Source organism: Sitophilus oryzae, unplaced genomic scaffold, assembly GCF_002938485.1.
Source record: "Sitophilus oryzae breed Bouriz unplaced genomic scaffold, Soryzae_2.0 scaffold_1819_pilon_pilon, whole genome shotgun sequence".
Lineage (NCBI taxonomy): Eukaryota > Metazoa > Arthropoda > Insecta > Coleoptera > Curculionidae > Sitophilus > Sitophilus oryzae.
Window position 1 is genome coordinate 21,546 of NW_022146523.1, and position 18,870 is coordinate 40,415.

The following is an 18,870-nucleotide window of genomic DNA, read 5'->3' on the forward strand; positions in this document are numbered from 1 at the left end:
CTTTACCTGCCTCGAATAATGGCATCTCCTATGACAAATAATGAGGATTACAAGTTCAGGGTACAGCTATTAAAATTTTTTCATAAAGAAAACGATTTTTATTCATTTCATAGATATCTTGTCTCGATTTTTTCGTATTTTTAAGAATAAGCCTTTTTAGGCGCAACTTTCAGAACAAAGGCAACGTAAATGTCTTGTAATGGCTAAGAAATAACTGGAACAACGCAAAGCACCGCTCGTTCAATATGAACACCACAACGCCGCTGATATGGCATTGCTCGACGCCCAACGCGCAAAGCTCACCGCTCAAGCGGTGCCAATATAAACGTGCACTTGAGTCAATATGAATGTGCAGCACCTTGCTATTTTATTTGTTATCCTCGTGATCTTCTGTAAAGGTGCGTTTAGACTTAAGCACGCACGCACTGATCTTTCGCGAATGCTCAAGTGTAAACGGCTGTGCGTGCACGCTCACTCTGAATCTTACTGTGTGCGAGCAGTCGCGAGCCACCAAACGAATGCCGTTCGCGTACGCTCAGCTCGTGCGTGCTCAAGTCTAAACGCACCTTAATACGTGGTTTGGTTTGGTTGATTTCCTAGTGTTTCAAGCAAGCTCCATATTTAAATCAGACTTCAATCCCGATACTACTAATCTGCAACCGTTTATTTTACATTAATTGCAGGGAAATTCAATCCATATTCAATGGGTTTTGGCGGCACGCCGCCGCCGGTGCCGGTTTTGGTCGTATTTTAGCATTTCAATTGTGTCGTTGTTGCTGGTCAATCGGCTTCAATCCAGCTTGGACCTTTGTATCGGTCTTCCGGCAATTCCAAACCAGCCACCCAAGTCAATCTCAGAAAAAATGTCGAATTGATTTGAAGGTTCAAGCGCGCTATAAAACTCAATGTACTTTTTTATATCAATTTGAAGCCATTCAAACGTGCTTGAATCATTCGGAATAAATGTGGTCGTGTACTGGTGAAAGAAAGGTACCCTAACGGATGCCGTCTCATGTTCTGATGAAACTGTAAAAGTTAGCTTCATGCACTTGCTACGCCTTATTTTATTTACGACTTACTGTTTAATTCTGTAAAGGAACGACTTAACCCGAAACCTGCTGATTGGATATAAAATCGGCTCTAAATTGAGCGTAAACGTTTGCGACAGCATTTAACGACACCAACGCTAACAGTAATAATTTCAGTAGTTTATTCTCTCAATAACGACAGGCGTCGATTTTTTTTCGCGTGATCACGAGTTAAAAATTATTGGGTTTTTATCTGGATAGTTTGCATCCAAATTGACAAACAAAAAAGTTTATGAAAGCAATTTGATTTAAATTGGGATTATTATACAAACATTTTAGTTTATTCATCATTAATAAAATTTGCAAAATTACATTTAACAGAAAAAAAAAAAAAAAAAAAATATGTAATATATGTAATGGTTCAAAAACTCTGGCGAAAATTAAGACAACAACAAAACAAAACAAGTATGGATTCATTTTCTATATCTATAATATATCTTCTTCTTCATGTGTCTTCTCCTCATCGGAGGTTGGCAACCGTCAATTATTGGAATTCCTCCCTGTCTTGAGCGAAACGGATAATTGCACTGGCCTCTCCTATATTAACCACTGGCGCAAATTCCGCAACCTGGAGAACCGTTTGTGCATGATGCCTCGTCGCTCTTCAATCATTTCTTCAACGAACAGCTGTAAGAGACTATTTTTATTATTTCTAAAATATGACAAAATATGCTGCTTTCCGTCGTTTTGTTGTAGTCAATAGTTCTTGGTTTTTATTCATTCTCTCTAATACTCCAAGATTTGTTATTTGTTCGGTGGCCAAATATTTTAATATTAGTCTTTAAGTTTCATCCCTTGACTCCGTATCGTATAATAATGTAGACAGTACGTAACATTTGGTAGTTCGCCATCGAGTAGTCAGATTCAGGTCTCGGTTGCAGAATAGGGTTTTCATTTTGAAGAAAATGTTTCTGGCTATTTCAATTCTATGTTTGGTTTCTTCATCAGGATCCCACTTATCATTCAGCCAGCACCCCAAGTATTTAAATCTTCTCGTCCTTTCTATATTTGATCTTGTATTTGTATACTGATATTCTCAATATTTAGTTTGCTAATATAATATCTAATTAAAAAATCTATCTAGTGACTAAAAAAAAAAAAACAAGAACAAAGGACAAGTAATAGCATTTTTTAATACAAAATATGGACTAAATAAATTATTATAATTTTTTTTTTTTTTTTTTAAAATTAAATAATAATCATCTGTGTGAATTATTCTTTTCAGATGGTTAATTTATTTCAAAAATAAAACAATGGAAATAACGTTTACAACCTTGTAATGTGTTCAAGTTTACGCGTTATATATAAATCACAACATGTTCACTTGCATGTTGGCGGTCTTGGTGTTGCGTAAAAAGAGCCCTACACGCAACGATATCTGAGAGATTTGAACTCTACAGTCCTTCGATTCAGTTCAAATCTTAATGTACAGTGGCGGCTTTGATTAGAGCCACCAGTACACAAGTATTTTTAACTACACAGACTACAGTGGGATTTGGCGGGAACTGTACTAAATTGACTGATGAGAGGAAATTATCTTTTAAAATCTGCACATCAGCCAATGAAAAGATCCCTATCGATTTGGTCTTAAAATCTGAACTGTGCGATTTGGCATGCAGATTAAATCGTTGCGTGTAGGGCCCCTTTAAGTCCTGTATTGATCGATTTTGGTCTTGGTGTTAATTTTTGTACAAGACCAAGACCACAAGGGGGGGTCAAGAGAGTTTCTTAATCGTGTCAAACAAAAAAAACAAAAAAGTGAAAGAGAAAATCCAAAATACTATTCTTGTTGTAATTTTTTAAAGACGTTTTGAAGAAAAAAAAGTTATAAAAAATTCTGAAGGCAATAAAAAAAAATTGCAGTTGGTTTCTATGTTCAAAATAGCTTAATTCTGTTAATTTAATTGCATTTATTTTGATTAGTATAAAATTATATCAAAAATTGATAATTTACTGATCTAAATTTTATTATCGTTTATACTGCAAAATCTGTTTATAATGTGCCAAATAAATCTTTTACAATTCAACACATTGGTATGATTCTAGTAATTAAAGTAAATATAGAACCAACATAATTTATTGCTTTAAATAAATCGATATTGACGTGCGCCAAAATTCCATTTCTGCAATAAAGTTTGATATCTTATATTTTTTTCCTCCTTTATAAATGGATTAATTATACAAAAATAATAAAAATAAGTATAACTTTAATATAAGTATAAGTAAAAAGAAAAAATATAAAAGCTAAATGGACATCTTTTTAGAGTTAGAATAGCATACCAATGAAAAGAAATAGTTTCTGTTCATACAAGAGACCATTTTTATTATAAGACATTTATTAAAATATATGGCTTTTCATTCTTTACTCTGCGTGAGCACTCCGGGGGGTAGTTGAATTGGACATTTAACTAATATAAGAACGCATAAAATAATATATGTAATAGACATCTTTTTCGATTTTTAATTGCCCTGTTATTTATACACTTTAAATCATAATAAACTTAATTTCCCCAATAATATGTCAACAAAAGTTTTCTTAAATAAAATTGTAAATAGATTTTGGTCATGAAGTTAGAAAATTATTTTATATATAACTATGCTATAAAATACACACTGATATAAATGATTTTCTGAAACAAACAAACCAATGGCTCAATACCTATACTTGTGGCCGGTATATTTGTTGAAAAGATTTGTCAACATATATTATATTTGATACATATTATCACAGGCTACAGAGTAGTTTTTAACAATGCAAAAGTTATAATTTTAACATTGAAAATGTTTCTGTTATCCTATATAAGGGAGCCCAAATCGAATTAAAATGCTACATTTGCCACACCATGACGTCATATCCACACCATGACGTCACATATACAAGGGTATAGAAATCTCGGCGCAGCGGCGGCAGTCAGCCAGCGCGCGCAAAAACCATTACATCGTAATTGTTGTTTGGTAATTATATCTTTATTGGTTTAAAAGCAAAAATATAGAGGGTTTGCTTTGATACCTTGTCAAGACATAAGCGAAACTTTCAAATTGTTTCTTTTTTTCATTTAGGCCTTCGTTTTTCGTTTAAATAAGTTGTATTAAAAAAATCTATTTTATGCATTTAAACATAAGTTGAAATGATTATTCATGTTTAAAGTTTTTTTTGGTCATAAGCGCTAATGGAAATGTTTTTTCGTAAATAATTATAAAAAATTACTCCCTATGAAGGACTAAGGGTCCCCATATCATGTACTGTACTTCCATCCCTGAAAAATTCAGCTTGACACCGAAGTGAGAGGTAACGTCAAAATAGCTTTACCATCATAGGTGATTAGCAGGTACTATATGACAGGTAAGCTGAACAACTGACAGTAGTGATAATTTGTTTAATTCATCCTTAAGTTAGTTTAATCATCACCTTACCTCCTAGTAACGGTTTTAGTTTTCCTAGATTGGTTTGATAAAACAAAATATACTGGGCATATAAATGTCTGTTACAGGTTAATTCGTTAGAAATATGTTACACACACATATTATTTTAATAATATATATAAATTATAATAGTAATGGCTATATTGTGTTATAACACATACATATAATGATGAATGTATATTTTAACCAATGCATTGTTTTGTTTTTTAATACAAATAAAGCTATTGAAATAAAAAAAAAAAAAAAACAGTGATTATACAATTTATTTACCCCCCTTACACTGTTTTCTGTAAGGGGTGAAACCAGGAGTATATTTCGTACGATATAAGAGGGCACAAAGTTTTTTATTACTTAATGCTTAAATTTAAATGTTGTACATAAAATAAAATAGACTTGAAAGTCAATTAATTAATATTGACGTAATTACTAAATAATTTTAAGATTTTTTTAATTATTTTAGTGTATTTTAGTCACCCAATTATAAGGAGAGATATCCAACCATTGCATTATTTACTCACAAATAAATGTTTATGGTTTTAAACCCATAACAACACCAATTAATGTATTATACACCCCTTAACCCAATAACTCCAAGGAGGATATTTCGTGACTCCTTATTTAAAGTGGACAAGCTTTATTAGTCAATGTTTAATTACCCAGCGTCTTTAATAAAAAATCTAATGTAATTTTTCATAGAAATGATCTGACAAAAAGCAAATTTTATCAAAAAAACTTTTGATTATCTACAAAGAGTAAACCGCTGACAAATGTCTGTATACTAATGCCAATGTGCAAAATACAAATTAAATACCAAAATTTTTCATATAATGCCCCACTAAAGCCAAGCTGATTCAATATAATACCACTAATACTAAGAATAATATGTAACACATTTGTTTCACGCATTAACCTGTAACAGTACTGGTAGGTACGTGCACAGATTTTTTCATAGGTAATTTAAAAGTCGTTAAAAGTCTAATTATATTTAAGAAGATATAATTCAATAAATTGCTGTGGGGCCAATAATGCACAAGTAATACCATTAAAATTTTAGCGTTTTAACTTGTGTAACATATTTCTTTAACGGATTAACCTGTAACAATAGTGGTAGGTGCGCACAGATTTTTTCGCTAGGTAACTTATTAGGTCGTTAAACAGGCCTATAAAAGCTATAACAACATAGTAACTAATATTTATAATTTAATTCGAGGTTTAATCTCAAATAATAAATGTTTTACTGGTGTATTTCTGAGGTGTTCATTATTAAAAGTAGATATTCTTCAAGTTATGCGAAGTAATAATGTTTCCGGTGAGACCGCGTATATGTCACCAGATTCTGGTTGAATCAAGACTTTTTCTATAGAAGAGTTTTTTTATTTTCCTTTCAAAATAAGACTAATTTCTTCTTATTCTTTTAAATATTACAGTGTTTCTTTTCCTAAAATGTTATACTTAATTTTCGCTTAGAATTAAAAATCTAAATGGAGGAGAAAAATATACGTTATTGAACAAAGTTTATATAAATCACTTTACCATAACGAAAAAGTAAAAACATGTCATGGCGGAAGATATTCAGGTGGCATTTCACACGTTTATCTATTAAAATCGAGATTAAAATAATAAACTTGCGTAACATGTTATACACAGATAGAAGTTTCAGAATCGATTAATACGCAATGCGCTACGCAGTCAACTTATTCCCATGCGCGGATGAGCGTCTTCAAGACTCTTCCTTCGGCCAGGGTCACGACGCCGCCGAAGAAGAATCGGCCTACGTTTGGCTAAACAGGCTGGACACGGTGGACTACGATATTGGCGAGTCTGAATATTTATAAAAATTTGCAAGTAAAATATGTTGGAAAAATAATTAATCCATACATATATAAAAAGCTCAAAAGGTTTTTTTTTTTTTTTTGTTGTATCCATCCCGTCAAAACCGCTTTACCAATCTTGATTATTCTTTTTAAATGAAAGGTATATATGTGTAGATTTGTTGCGGAAGTATTTTTATAGTTAACTTAAAAATACTTTTTTTTTTGTTTATAAATGAGGTTTAAATTTTTTTTGTGTAAAACGACTAAATACTAAAACATACCCGAAAAACACCTACACACAATACCTCCACTTAAATAAATTATTTGTCATTGTCAGTGGTGTGTCAGTTAGATTATATTACGTTTTTTAGATATTTTAGGTGTCAGTTCATGCCATAGCCTTACATACATAAATATTAGCACAGAGGTTCGTTTAAACGACATTAGTGAATTAGCTACACAAAAAGCGATTTTAGGAAATTCATCCTCTTAGAGAGTAAAAATTATCTCGGAACAGTTTGCTGTATGAAAATTCATTACTATCTGGTCTAGAAGAATGAAATCCCACAAAAAGAATTAGAGAAGAGAGATTTTTGAAATTCATCAACCAAATGGTAAAGTTAGTAAAAATTTATATAAAACTTGGTGACCTCTGGATTATACACACACATAAGAAATGGGCACAAAGATGCAAAAAGCAATTTATAAATTTATTACCCTTAGGAGGGGTAGAATAGGGAATGAAAGTTTGCTGTATTATGTACGAAAATGCAATATTATAACATTATAAACCAGACAGTATAAAATTTTATACATTAGTAAGAAAGTATTAGTGCTCTTAATAAATAAAAAAAAAAGATGAAAAATAAAAAAACATCTATGCTCACTAGCTCTCTATAAAGTAAAATCATTTAAATCAATGCATGAACGATTCGAGGTGTAACGCGAACGTAGTCACGAGAAAAAGCTAGTAATTTATTTTGTTGCTGTTAATTTTCATTGAAAAAGAATTTTGTAATTCGCCACTATATTAGTTAAAAACTAACAAACTCATATCAAATTTAAGTTTTGATTTGATTTACTTTTAAAATCTGAACACATTTAAAAGAAAAAAGTTTGATAATATTTGTGTAGATTGACTACAAGTTGTATAACATAAATTTCTACGACCCGTCTACCTAGTGGTCTGCAACATCGCCTTGTGGTGCAAACGTGGGCCTGTTAATCTGTGACGTGACGCACAACAGCCAAGGAAAATAGAAGCGTGGCTAAAATTTAGTAATTTAAAGTCTTTTAGATACAGTAGGTATTAAAAAAGTTTTGTGTTTAAATGGGGTTTGCCTTTAACAGTTAAAATTATAATATCGTAAGTGTAACTTTCCGTAGAATTCTTTTTTGCTTGTTTACGGATAGGTGCGATCGCATAAGTATTATTGATAATGTTTTATTTAATTTTAACATTACTACTTTTTCAGTGAATCTTTAAATCTGTTGTTTTTTGTTAAGTTCGTTATTTAAACATATGTATGTAATACACTCATATTAACACTAATCATATTTTACGTTTTTATTCATCATTTTCAATGCCCCCGGTTGCATCTTTGTAAGGACTGTGAATTTTTTTTAATCTTTTTAAGTTTTTTTAATCCAATCAACTATTATACCCCATCATACAGTGTATAACTTATCATACATGGGGATCTTCCCTGTTGTAGAGGGGGACAACAGCGTATTTCTCATCTTCACTCTGACAACAGATGTTCATCCTCCTTGGAGTGGACCTCCTATGAGGGTATACACCCTTCCATGGTTGAGGTTTAGCCCTCCATGCCCTTCTGGCCAGTCGAGGAGCTTGTCTGGATAATCTGTCTCCATTTTCTCCACCTCTTGTCTCTTTTTCGATCTGATACAGAGGTTGTCCCGAATCTATAATAGAGGATATATCCCTCTTTCTCTATTGCCCCCTTGGATTTAAGGTCAATTCAACTTAAAAATGGTTAATCTGTCCACTTCTACAGATTCTATCGCAAGTAGAAGTAAGGGAGACGAGAATAAAATGGTTTTTGGTGAGGTTGTCTCCTCTTGGTCCAGGCTGTTAAGCTAAGATCCCCCACATCCTCTCATCCCGTAATACACGACCACAGACAGTAGAGGGTGCCTGGTATGACGAACAGGGCAGTCCTATCCGGCATCGTTATACGTCTTGGTGCAGTTCCCTGGCCACGACACTACAGACAGGGACAAGTCAATGACACAGAAGATATTCTGTGCCAATGTTCCTTAGACCCAGCCAAAGTACCAGAGGGGATTCCCCCTAGCACGTGACTAGGAGCTTCCCCACCAACGACAAAGTCTGGCCTCTCTTAGAGGAAGATTTTTAGTTTTACTTTATTAGGTAAAGGTGATCATGTAGTAATTGTTCATTTCAAATGTGGTTTCATGTCATGTCAATTTGGAAGTGTTAACGGTTTAAATAGATTTGTCTGCTAAAAAACTGAAGTAAATGTTCTCAGAGTGGTATTTAGATCTTTTATTAGTTTTTTTTGTTTTGGGTCTGTCATGGGTGGAAACATTCTCTTTGTGGAAAATTTCTTTTAGGAGTAAACGGCTACTGACAAGCTGGTTTAGTTTTGGATTCTACGCAGTGGCATTTTACAAAACATAACTTATATCTTTTCGATTTTTGTTTCACAGTGTGGAAATACCTCGGGAAATACCCACTAATACCCCCTCCCCCGGGCATTTGTCTAGAAATAAAATAACCGACTTTTTCTAAAAGGGTTTACACTGAACATTTGGAATTAGCGTGGATGTCACTTATGAAATCGCGTTTTTTGTTGGATGATTATTTGGTCATATCATATACAGATACAGATAGGTATATGATATAATTGAAATTAATTTAATTTATCTGACATTCTGTTGATGATTATTATCTAACGAATGAAGATATAATCTTGGGATTAAATACACTTAAAGTGTTTTAATATTTATCTGTAGAAATAATAATCGATATAATAAAATTACCTATAAGTCAATTATTGTTGTAGTCAATAAAAATATAATAATTTGATGTAACATAATAATCTTATTGTTTCGCTCCCAGTATAACGAAAGTCCTTCAATAAATTTTCTTCAACACCTTATCGTATTGTAAATTATTGTATAAATGATAAAAACTTTTTATTACTAATGTTTTTCTTATGTTAGGACATGACCTAGGACGAGATAATGATGCATTGAGAATCGGATGCTTTTTTTATCAATTGAAAGAGAATAATATTATCGATATTGTGTATCGGGGAAAAGGGCAAATATGTCATTCAGATTATTTGCAATTACGTTTTATGGTCATTATTGCTGATCAGCGGCGTTGCCAGTTGCATGTACAGATCTGTGCCACTTTGTTGTGATTTTGTAATTAGACTAATTAATAACATTTTTTTATTGACTTTTTATATATTATCTCCTCAAGTATATGAAGATATCGTGGATTGATAGAAAAAGAGCATACACAATATTATGGATGAATTTGTACTGGCAGCACTGTCACACAGTGAGGCCAATATCTTATCAGTTCTTATCAGGATTAATGAGCTCATTTGTAATCCAACATATTCACTATCCTGGAAATATAGACTATTAGAAATCATACTAGCCAAATATGTTACCTGTGGTTATACTTTTATGCACATCCTATACCTATTGCAATTTTTCACCAGATAATAATTTGTCCGCTTGAAGTATTTTAGTGCAAATAATTTCGGATATTTATATAAATTTTCTTAAGATAAATAATTATTTTCAATGATGGCATGCTATATATTTAAGTATATTTTCTCTAAAGTCTAAAGCTTTAACAGTTAAAGATACTCTAAGTACCTTACCTGTAGGGGAAGGTGGGGCGGAACGGGGTAGCGGGGTAGAACGGGGTACGCCATTAAAAAACCGAACGTCTAAACGAAAATATCCGAAATTGCACTGAAGGTCGCCTAAAAGCATGGGTCGCATGTTAGGTACGCCAGTAGTCCGAAAACCATCGAGCAAGAGGTTAGTCTCGTTATCATCTGGAATTTTCGTGTAGATTTATAACTTTGGCGTCCATATTAACCACCGTAAGTAATTTGCTTATTAAATTTTAATCTATTTCAGTTATGTAATGCAGAGAACGATTGTTTAGCAACTTTTTTATCACTTTAGATTTACTCTAGGTCATGTTTTTCTTTCAAAAATTTTACTTTAAAGTAAACGTTGCACATGGGGCAGAATGGGGTGGGGTACAATGGGGTACCCTGTTCTGCCCCGTTAAATGTCGTACTTAATTTAATATTTTTTCAGATGGTTAGAAATTATGTTCGGAAGACAAAGCGTCAGGAATGGTGTACCGAATCCATGAACGCAGCAGTTGATGTCGTTGTTAGTGGACAAATGGGGTATAGGAGGGCCGCAGAACAACATGGTGTGCCCCAAACAACTTTAGAAAGATATGTCGCGAAAAAAAGAAAGGATCAACAAAACTTTGTTGTTGATAAATCTGTTGGAAAATTTCGCAGCGTTTTTTCACAAGAACAGGAGATAGAACTTGTCGACTATTTAAAATCTATGGAATCAAGACTTTTTGGCTTAACCATGATGGACTTTAGACGTCTGGCTTTTCAATTAGCTATACGAAATCAGTGTCAACATAAATTTAATGCTGCATCTGAAATGGCTGGCAAGGATTGGATGCAGTGTTTTTTAAAACGCCACCCTACTTTGACGCTGCGAAAACCAGAATCAACTTCTGGAGCTCGAGCTATGGGATTTAATAAGGTTGCGGTAGCACAATTTTTCCACCTTCTTTTGGAAACAGTAGACAAATATAAGCTAGCTGGTGAACGCATTTATAACTGTGACGAAACGGGGTTGACTGTGAATCCAAAGGGCCATACCAAAATCTTAGCCTTGAAAGGAAAGCGTCAGGTTGGCACCCTAACTTCCGCCGAACGAGGAGAAACCATAACTGCTGAAATCTGTTTTTCTGCTGCTGGAGCATACATGCCACCTATGCTTATTTTTCCAAGAAAACGGAAGCAACAGTCATTTGAGTTAGGCTTGCCACCTGGTTCAGTAGTAGAAGTTAGTGATTCTGGATGGATAACCTCTGAACTTTTTTTAAATTGGTTTAAGCTATTTGTTACGTTTTCTAAAGCAACAAAAGAAAATCCAGTGCTTCTTTTGTTAGATGGACATGCAACCCATACCAAAAATATTGACCTAATTTTGCATGCACGTGAGAACGGTGTAATATTATTATGCTTTCCACCACACACAAGTCATAGACTGCAACCGTTGGACGTTTCCTTCATGAAGCCGTTAAGTACATTTTATGAACATGAAACTCGGACATGGCTGCGTTGCAATCCAGGAAAGGTAATAACCATTCTTCAAATTTCCACGCTTTTGGTAGTGCCTTTTAAACGCAGCCACCATGAAAACGGCGATAAACGGATTTCGCAAAACTGGGATTTTTCCACCCGATGAAAACGTTTTTACCGAAGTTGATTTTTTACCAGCTGCTACCACGGATATTACAAACAATACCCCTCCATCAGCCAATGATCCTTCTACTGCACCAAGAGCTCATACGCCAACGGAACCTTCAATTTCAATAACACCTCCCGCTACAAAAATATCTAATCTAAGAAAATCAACTAAATCTCCTCTAACTGTATCAGCAAGTGACATTTTAAATCCCCTACCAGGTTGCTCTTTATGGAAAGCGCCAAACGAATTTGCTGCCTCCGGTGTCAACAAAAAATCTTCTTTTCCCTGCTTGTCGCCAGAAGTTGCTTTACCTATTCCAAAAATCCAGCAAACAGTTAAGAGAGCTAATCGCAAGAGAGGTAAAACTGCAATATTGACCTCGACTCCGTATAAGGAAGAACTAGAGGCAGCAGCAGCTGCAAAAAAGGTTTCGCAAAAGATGAAAGAAGGCGTTAAAAGAAAAATTATTGGCAAAGAGAATAAGAGTAAAGCAAGTAACATTAAGAAAGTGAAGCGAAACCCTTCAAAGAAAGTGTCGATTAAAAAGGTAGATTCTGACTCATCTTCAGATGAAACTAGTGACGTAGAATGTCTTTACTGTTGTGAATACTGGTCCAAGTCTGTTGAAGGATGGATTGCCTGTTCAGCGTGTCACAAATGGGCACACAATGCCTGTGCCGGCGTTGATAGCGAAGACGACGAATTTGTGCTTGTTTGTGAACAGTGTCAATCCTAAGTGGATTTTTGTCTGATTTTGTCCAATGGTTTTACCTATTTTAATAAAAAAATTATAATAAAATTGTGTGTACTTAATATTACTACCATTTTTCACCATTAACGCTATATTTCAGAGGAAATCTAACCACATATTAATGAGATCTGGTAAAATATATAAAACCTCATCCTGCCCCTGCCCCTGGGGCGGAATGGGGCAAAATGCACCTTTTTGGTTTCTCATAATAATTTTCTTTAAAATATTTGTTTAACTGTTAAAAAAGGTGAGAGGCTTAATTTACAATATTTAGAAATACAACGATGCAAAAATATTTTTTTTTTGGTTAATATTGGGGTGACAGTTAACCATCAAACGTTAAGTACCCCGTTCTGCCCCGCCTTCCCCTATATCTAAATTGGAATGTTTTCTATCCATAATCTTCTACACTGACCAGTTGAGTTGGAATGTTTAATTCCCAATCAATCAAGCAAATCTTCAATTATAATTCTTGATTAGGATTATTAGACATATATTCATATTAGAGTTTCAAACAATTAAATGAGTGTCTCAAATGATTATACATAATGATAGAGAATTCTCAATGCGGGATTATATCGGGATATACAGAGTGAGTCTTAAATATGTGCAAATTTTTTTAGCGGTTCCAGGAAATCCCGGTACCGAAAATACCGGGAGTTGCCGATTTTTTTGAGACATTAAAGAACCGGAACTCGAAATTATTAACTCCTGGTTCTTTCGGTGCTTTCAAGGCTCGGTATGAACAATTAAAAAAATAGTTTTTGTTACGTGAGAAAGGCCATTGATACTTTCTAGCAGTCGAAATCAAACACTTCTAAATAAGTAGTGATGCTACAATATGATCGAAAAATACGCCGTCAGCGATAGAAAGCTATAAAATGAAGATCGCTGTTATTTTATATGAAAAATTATATGGGGAATGTCATCGATCGCCATTTCCAAGGTAGCTCAACGCCGTTTTTTATCATACGCTATCACTTATTGTTCTTACTTTTGAAGTTCCTGTAATGTTTATTAGCAATTATCGATATAATAAAAAATTAATATTAAAGTTTAAATACATGTTATATTTTATTATTTAGTATAATGTTGCTCAATCTATTAGATATATTTTATGTTATGCTTTTGGCAATTGCATTTTAAATTGAAAATGTACGGCTTCTTGTTAATTTAGTAAAGTTGGGTTATGTTGTTTGATGTAAATTTTAAGTTATTTATGTTTTTTTCGATTTGTTCTTCGCTTGTGTTCATGTTAATTTTTTCATAACTATTATTTTCATTTAAAACACAATTTTTTATCAATTTTACTTGGATACATCCCTTGTTTGCTGTTTGACGAACTGCATCATTATTGAACAACAATTCGCTAGTACCGAAAGTACCGAAAAAACAGGAAATTCCGGTTCCTTAGATCCGGATGTCGAAATTCCCGGTTCCAAAAAACAGCTCCGGTTCGAGAACCCCTACTAGCAAGTAAAACTGGTTGCATTAAACAATTTATCATCCCATCCTGAGATGCCAATATATACAGGTCTGTCTCAGATCTAAGGCCTGCAGATTTCAGAAAAGTAAACTCAAACTTTCTAGACAAAGACCGAAGTGTGATTTTTTGCCATTCTCGTTCAAAAGTTACTGTTAACAGTCTCTGATATATAATCTAGTAATAAATACTTAAATCAGAAAACACCAAGTTCTTCGACGGCTCTGCTTGCTGTTTTGAAGAGATAATGTAGCACAGTTTTTACAAGACCAGTACTATGGATATGTTTCTGAAGCTTCTAGCAAAGCTTTTGATGCAGACAGTGAAAAAAAAACGCACTATTGGAGTTCCACATAGATCCTTCCAAGTATATATTTTGAAATAGATTTGAACACTGGTACTATCGGGACTACTAAGCTTCCAGATCATGAGATTCTTCCTAGTTTTAATTTTAATGTGTATGTTTTTGACATGGGAAAGCCTGGGTGAGCATGCTTAGCATAAGAGTGAATATTCAAGTAAAGGACGTAATGATTGTCTTCCGGTGTTTTCAAGCTTAGCTTATAATCTTCCTGATAGTTCAGAAGAACAGCATTTAATGTATGACATCATGGAAATGAACGAAATGGGTAAGACAAAAATAAACCAACAGATTTAAAGAAAAATAAACTAGATGTAATAATAACTTCAGTATCGATTTCGTGGCCTCAAACAAACTGCAGTATATATGATTGTTATTTTACAACACACATCTATTCTGTCATGTAGGAATTCCTAACTCAAATCACCCCCGAGTTTCTGGCATACGTGGGAGATAATTTAATACTAGCGATTAGATATTAATTAATCCTTATGTTACTAATCGTTTTTAGATATAAAGACGAAGTAGTTTTAGGGGTAATAAACTATTAAATAGTTAAAAAGTGTTTATTTATATAACACTCAGTATTCAGTTTAGATTTTAATAAATTTAATTAATTAATAATATAATTTGCTCTACTGAGATATAAGACAATTTATGGAAAATTTCGGGAATAGAGTTTGTTAGCCTCGTTTTTATTCATTGTCGTCATTGACATTTGACCGAATATATTTTGATAGCAATTCTGCAAGATGACATTAATTTCGTACATTTTGATACAGACGCATTTCATTACCAGGTCAATAAACTTTTTCTTATTCACTGTTTGGTATTAGGGCGTGTCAAAACTAAATGCTATATTTCAAATATAACATCGAAGATTTGATTAGTTTTAAAGAAATTTGGAAAATGAGTAATTCTAGCTAAAAATTATTAATAATTTGCAATTATTGAATTCTGGGAAGCTCTAAATGATGTTGAAAATTTAGTCTACTATTGTTATCCCAGTACAATATAACTTGTTCTAGTCTCCGCCGATTTTGTTGATTTTTTTTAACCAATTGGTATCTAAAAATTTTCTGTTTTCAACTTTCTTTAAATTTAAATTAAAATCTCCATCTGTATATTGTACGGGAAGAAAATTTTATTATTGTCGTAAAGGTTTGAAACGCCCTGTGGAATGATTTATCAAAGTAATGAATTTATAAACAATTTTGATTCATCTTGAATCTTGATAACTTTACTTTTATTTCAGATTATTTGTTTTTGAAGAAAACAATAACGCTTTACAGTAATTTCAGCAATAATGGACACACTTCTGGACTTAAAACCAACTCTGCTTAAGTCATCATCATCATCATCAACCAGCCACTAAAGTCCACTACTGGATGTAGGCCTCCCTCGTTTGCTTCCATAACTCCCTATCTTGAGCTATGTATTTGCATCCAGTTACTGTGGATACGCCTTAAGTCCTCATGCCATCTGGTTGGAGGACGGCCTCTGCTCTTGAATGCATGTCTTGGTCTCCATTCTATTATTTTCTTCGTCCATCGGTCATCGTTTAGCCTTGCAATGTGCTCTGCCCAATTCCATTCTAAAGTAGTTATTTTCTCTATGGCATCCATGACTTTTGTTCTGTCTCGTACTTTGATATTCGGTAGGCTTTGTCTCTCAGAGATAGCCCCAACATTGATCTTTCCATTGCTTTTTGCGTTATTCTGATTTTGCTTACTGTTTTCTTGTTTAATGTTATGGTGTTATGGGTCTCCGCACCATACGTTAGAACAGGTAGCACATTCTATTGAATATTATTCATTGAATACCTTTCTCTTCAAAGATATCGGAAGTGCCCCTTTGACAATGTATTTCAATCGTCCATAGGCGGCCCAAGTCAGTCCTACTCGTCTGTTAAGTATCGCAAGTTTGGTTATCGCGGCTTATATGTATTTTGTGTCCCCGGTACTTATAAGCAGTTGTTTGTTCTATTTGTTATTGGTTAATATAGTATTCCACCACCAATTACTAGGTTTGTCATCACTTGGGGTTTTGAGATGTTGATTTTTAGTCCCATTTGTTCAGAGGTTGCATTCAATTTTTGTAACATTTCTTAGGCATTATTTACGCAATCGGATATCAAAGCAATGTCATCAGCAAATCGCATGTAGTTCAAGTTTTCGCCATTTATATGTATACCCAGTTCGTTCCATTCTATCTGTTTGCACATGTATTGGAGCAAATTATTAAATAATTCTGGACAGCTGGTGTCGCCTTGGCGAACACCTTTTTCTATGTGAAAGTTGTTAGTATCTTCATGAATCCAGAGCTGCAAGCTCACAGAAAACTTAAGTATTTTTTGACTTAAATCTTTTTAATGACTTAAATCATTTGATTTTAACTTCCAACCAATTTCTCAATTAGGCTTTTTAGAGTTTGAAGGTGCTCATTTGTGCTGAATCCGGTTTGCTCTGTCGGTTGATATTGGTCTAACTTGGCAGTCTCCCTGTTGGTAATTATTTTCGTAAAAAGTGAGATAACAGCTGCTTAAGTCATATTATTATTATTTGTACGTATAACTACAAATAATAATTTGTAGAACTACAAATAATAATAATATGACTTTTCAATAACAGTGATGAATTTTATGAGTAAATTCGAATAGTAGGTGCTGTGGAAAGACAACTGAAATTTTTAAGGGTAATTTCGAATTCCAATTTATTACAGTTTTCTTGAGGATTTTATTACCTTCAATGTGCAACGGCACTATTACATCCAATTCGTAATTTATTGAAGCCTCTCAAAATTTACAGACGACTCCATTAATGTATGTCTCGTTCTTCATTTAAAGTAACTGTTTCGCCTGTGCGTTAACCGAATATTAAGTGATTATTTTAACACATTAATGTTTTACTTATTTAACGTTCTATACGAATGAACAAACATTACATTTTTAAGTCTATTGATAGTACTATTATTCAAACATACACAGCTACAACGTATATTAAACGTTTTATGAGAAAAATTATACGAACTTTATTTGTTTATAGTCTTGCTTGAAGAGGTTAATTAGTTAATACGACTGCTTATTTTGGTTTAAATTGCTTAAATTGACTGATAAGAGGGATTTGTCTTGTCTCAATGTTGCTAAAAATAAACGCGGATTATCTAATAATATACCTAGTGAAACTAGGATAAATACGTGTATATCATTGTTATTATTTATTTGTTAATGCTAGGTTTAATAGTAGACATGATAAGTACTATTTATATCTTTGTGTTGGCTGGTTTATTTCTGGGAATATTGCCACACTTAAAACAAACACTTAAATAATTATTTTATGTATTTTTTATGCAAAAACAGAATATACATAGCAAAATATTTGACCAAAGGTATTATGTTTTATAATTGATATGATTAAATAAAGCAAGTATAAATATACTACTTTGTGTTGTATTTTCTATATCTATAGCGGTGTCTAATATTATATCGTACCACTAACTGATGGGTATTGTTGGAACATCTGTATGTATAGACAGCATAGATATTTTATATCTCTACTCTTTAAGAGTCTATTACGCTGTACCGTTCGGGTCGCTCTCAGGGGTCGGGTAAAGCGGGTGTGTGGCCGAAAGAAATATACCGATCAGGACAGGCAAACTCTGCGGGTTGGATGTTAACGTGTAAGACAGTGATGTAAATAGCTTAATGGCAAATCAAATGTATTAAAAAGAGAAAAAGTTGGGTGGGTATGGGTGGGTACATTTCTTCTGAGCGGTATTGCCGGATTTTGCATCAAAATTTCAAACCGCGTAAGTAGACGTTTCAAAAAAATGTTGCATCAGGGTTGGATCTGGATTTTCGACAATTAGTTACTCATTTTACTACAACTGTAATAGATTACATTTAGCTTAGATATATTATCTTCATTTCAGTAGTATACATGAAAGTTTTTAACATAGTTTATTTTATTCTAATTTATTTAAGACTAAGATAATAGATTTATCTATTAATACCGGATCGACAAGAGAAAGTCTTGGGCAGGGCCGCGTTAAGGTTATTATTGTGCCGCCCTTTTCAACTAATAAAAATTCAAGTAAATTTTGTTATTTCAAAAATGCCGCCCCCTATCAGCCTTCCGCCCTAGGCAGCTGCCTATCTTGCCTAATGGATAAAACGGCACTGGTCTTGGGTCAGCATTTACCGAGGGAGGGGTAAACCGCTGGTGTATTATGGTGTACAAGATGTTGACTTGGTATTAGTGGTATTAATCGTGGTATTAGTTGGTATTTTTTCCATTATACGTGGTATTAGTGTACAGAAATTTGTCAGCGGCTTACCCCTTGGCATTTACCTATATGTGTAGAAGTGAATCGCTATGGCCATGTTGTAAATCGTAGAGAAAACAATCCAAAGTTTATTATATCCA

The 18,870-nt window shown here is 33.5% G+C and overlaps 1 protein-coding gene across 1 annotated transcript; it reads left to right on the plus strand.

Moving 5' to 3' along the window:
• The first annotated feature begins 10,234 nt into the window (after positions 1 to 10,234).
• Positions 10,235 to 12,587, plus strand: LOC115883165. The gene is made up of 3 exons (XM_030901472.1): positions 10,235 to 10,440; positions 10,664 to 11,804; positions 11,881 to 12,587. Exons 2-3 carry the CDS (start codon positions 10,664 to 10,666, stop codon positions 12,585 to 12,587), a joined length of 1,848 nt encoding a protein of 615 aa, XP_030757332.1. The 5' UTR covers positions 10,235 to 10,440.
• The last annotated feature ends 6,283 nt before the right edge of the window (positions 12,588 to 18,870 follow it).

What these genes read in the sequence shown, in the direction of transcription:
- LOC115883165 (XM_030901472.1), top strand. Translation starts at nt 10,664, where the DNA reads ATGGTTAGAAATTATGTTCGGAAGACAAAGCGTCAGGAATGGTGTACC. An exon ending in ACGCAGCCACCATGAAAACG is followed by an intron (nt 11,805 to 11,880) that starts GCGATAAACGGA and finishes ATTTTTTACCAG; the next exon opens with CTGCTACCACGGATATTACA.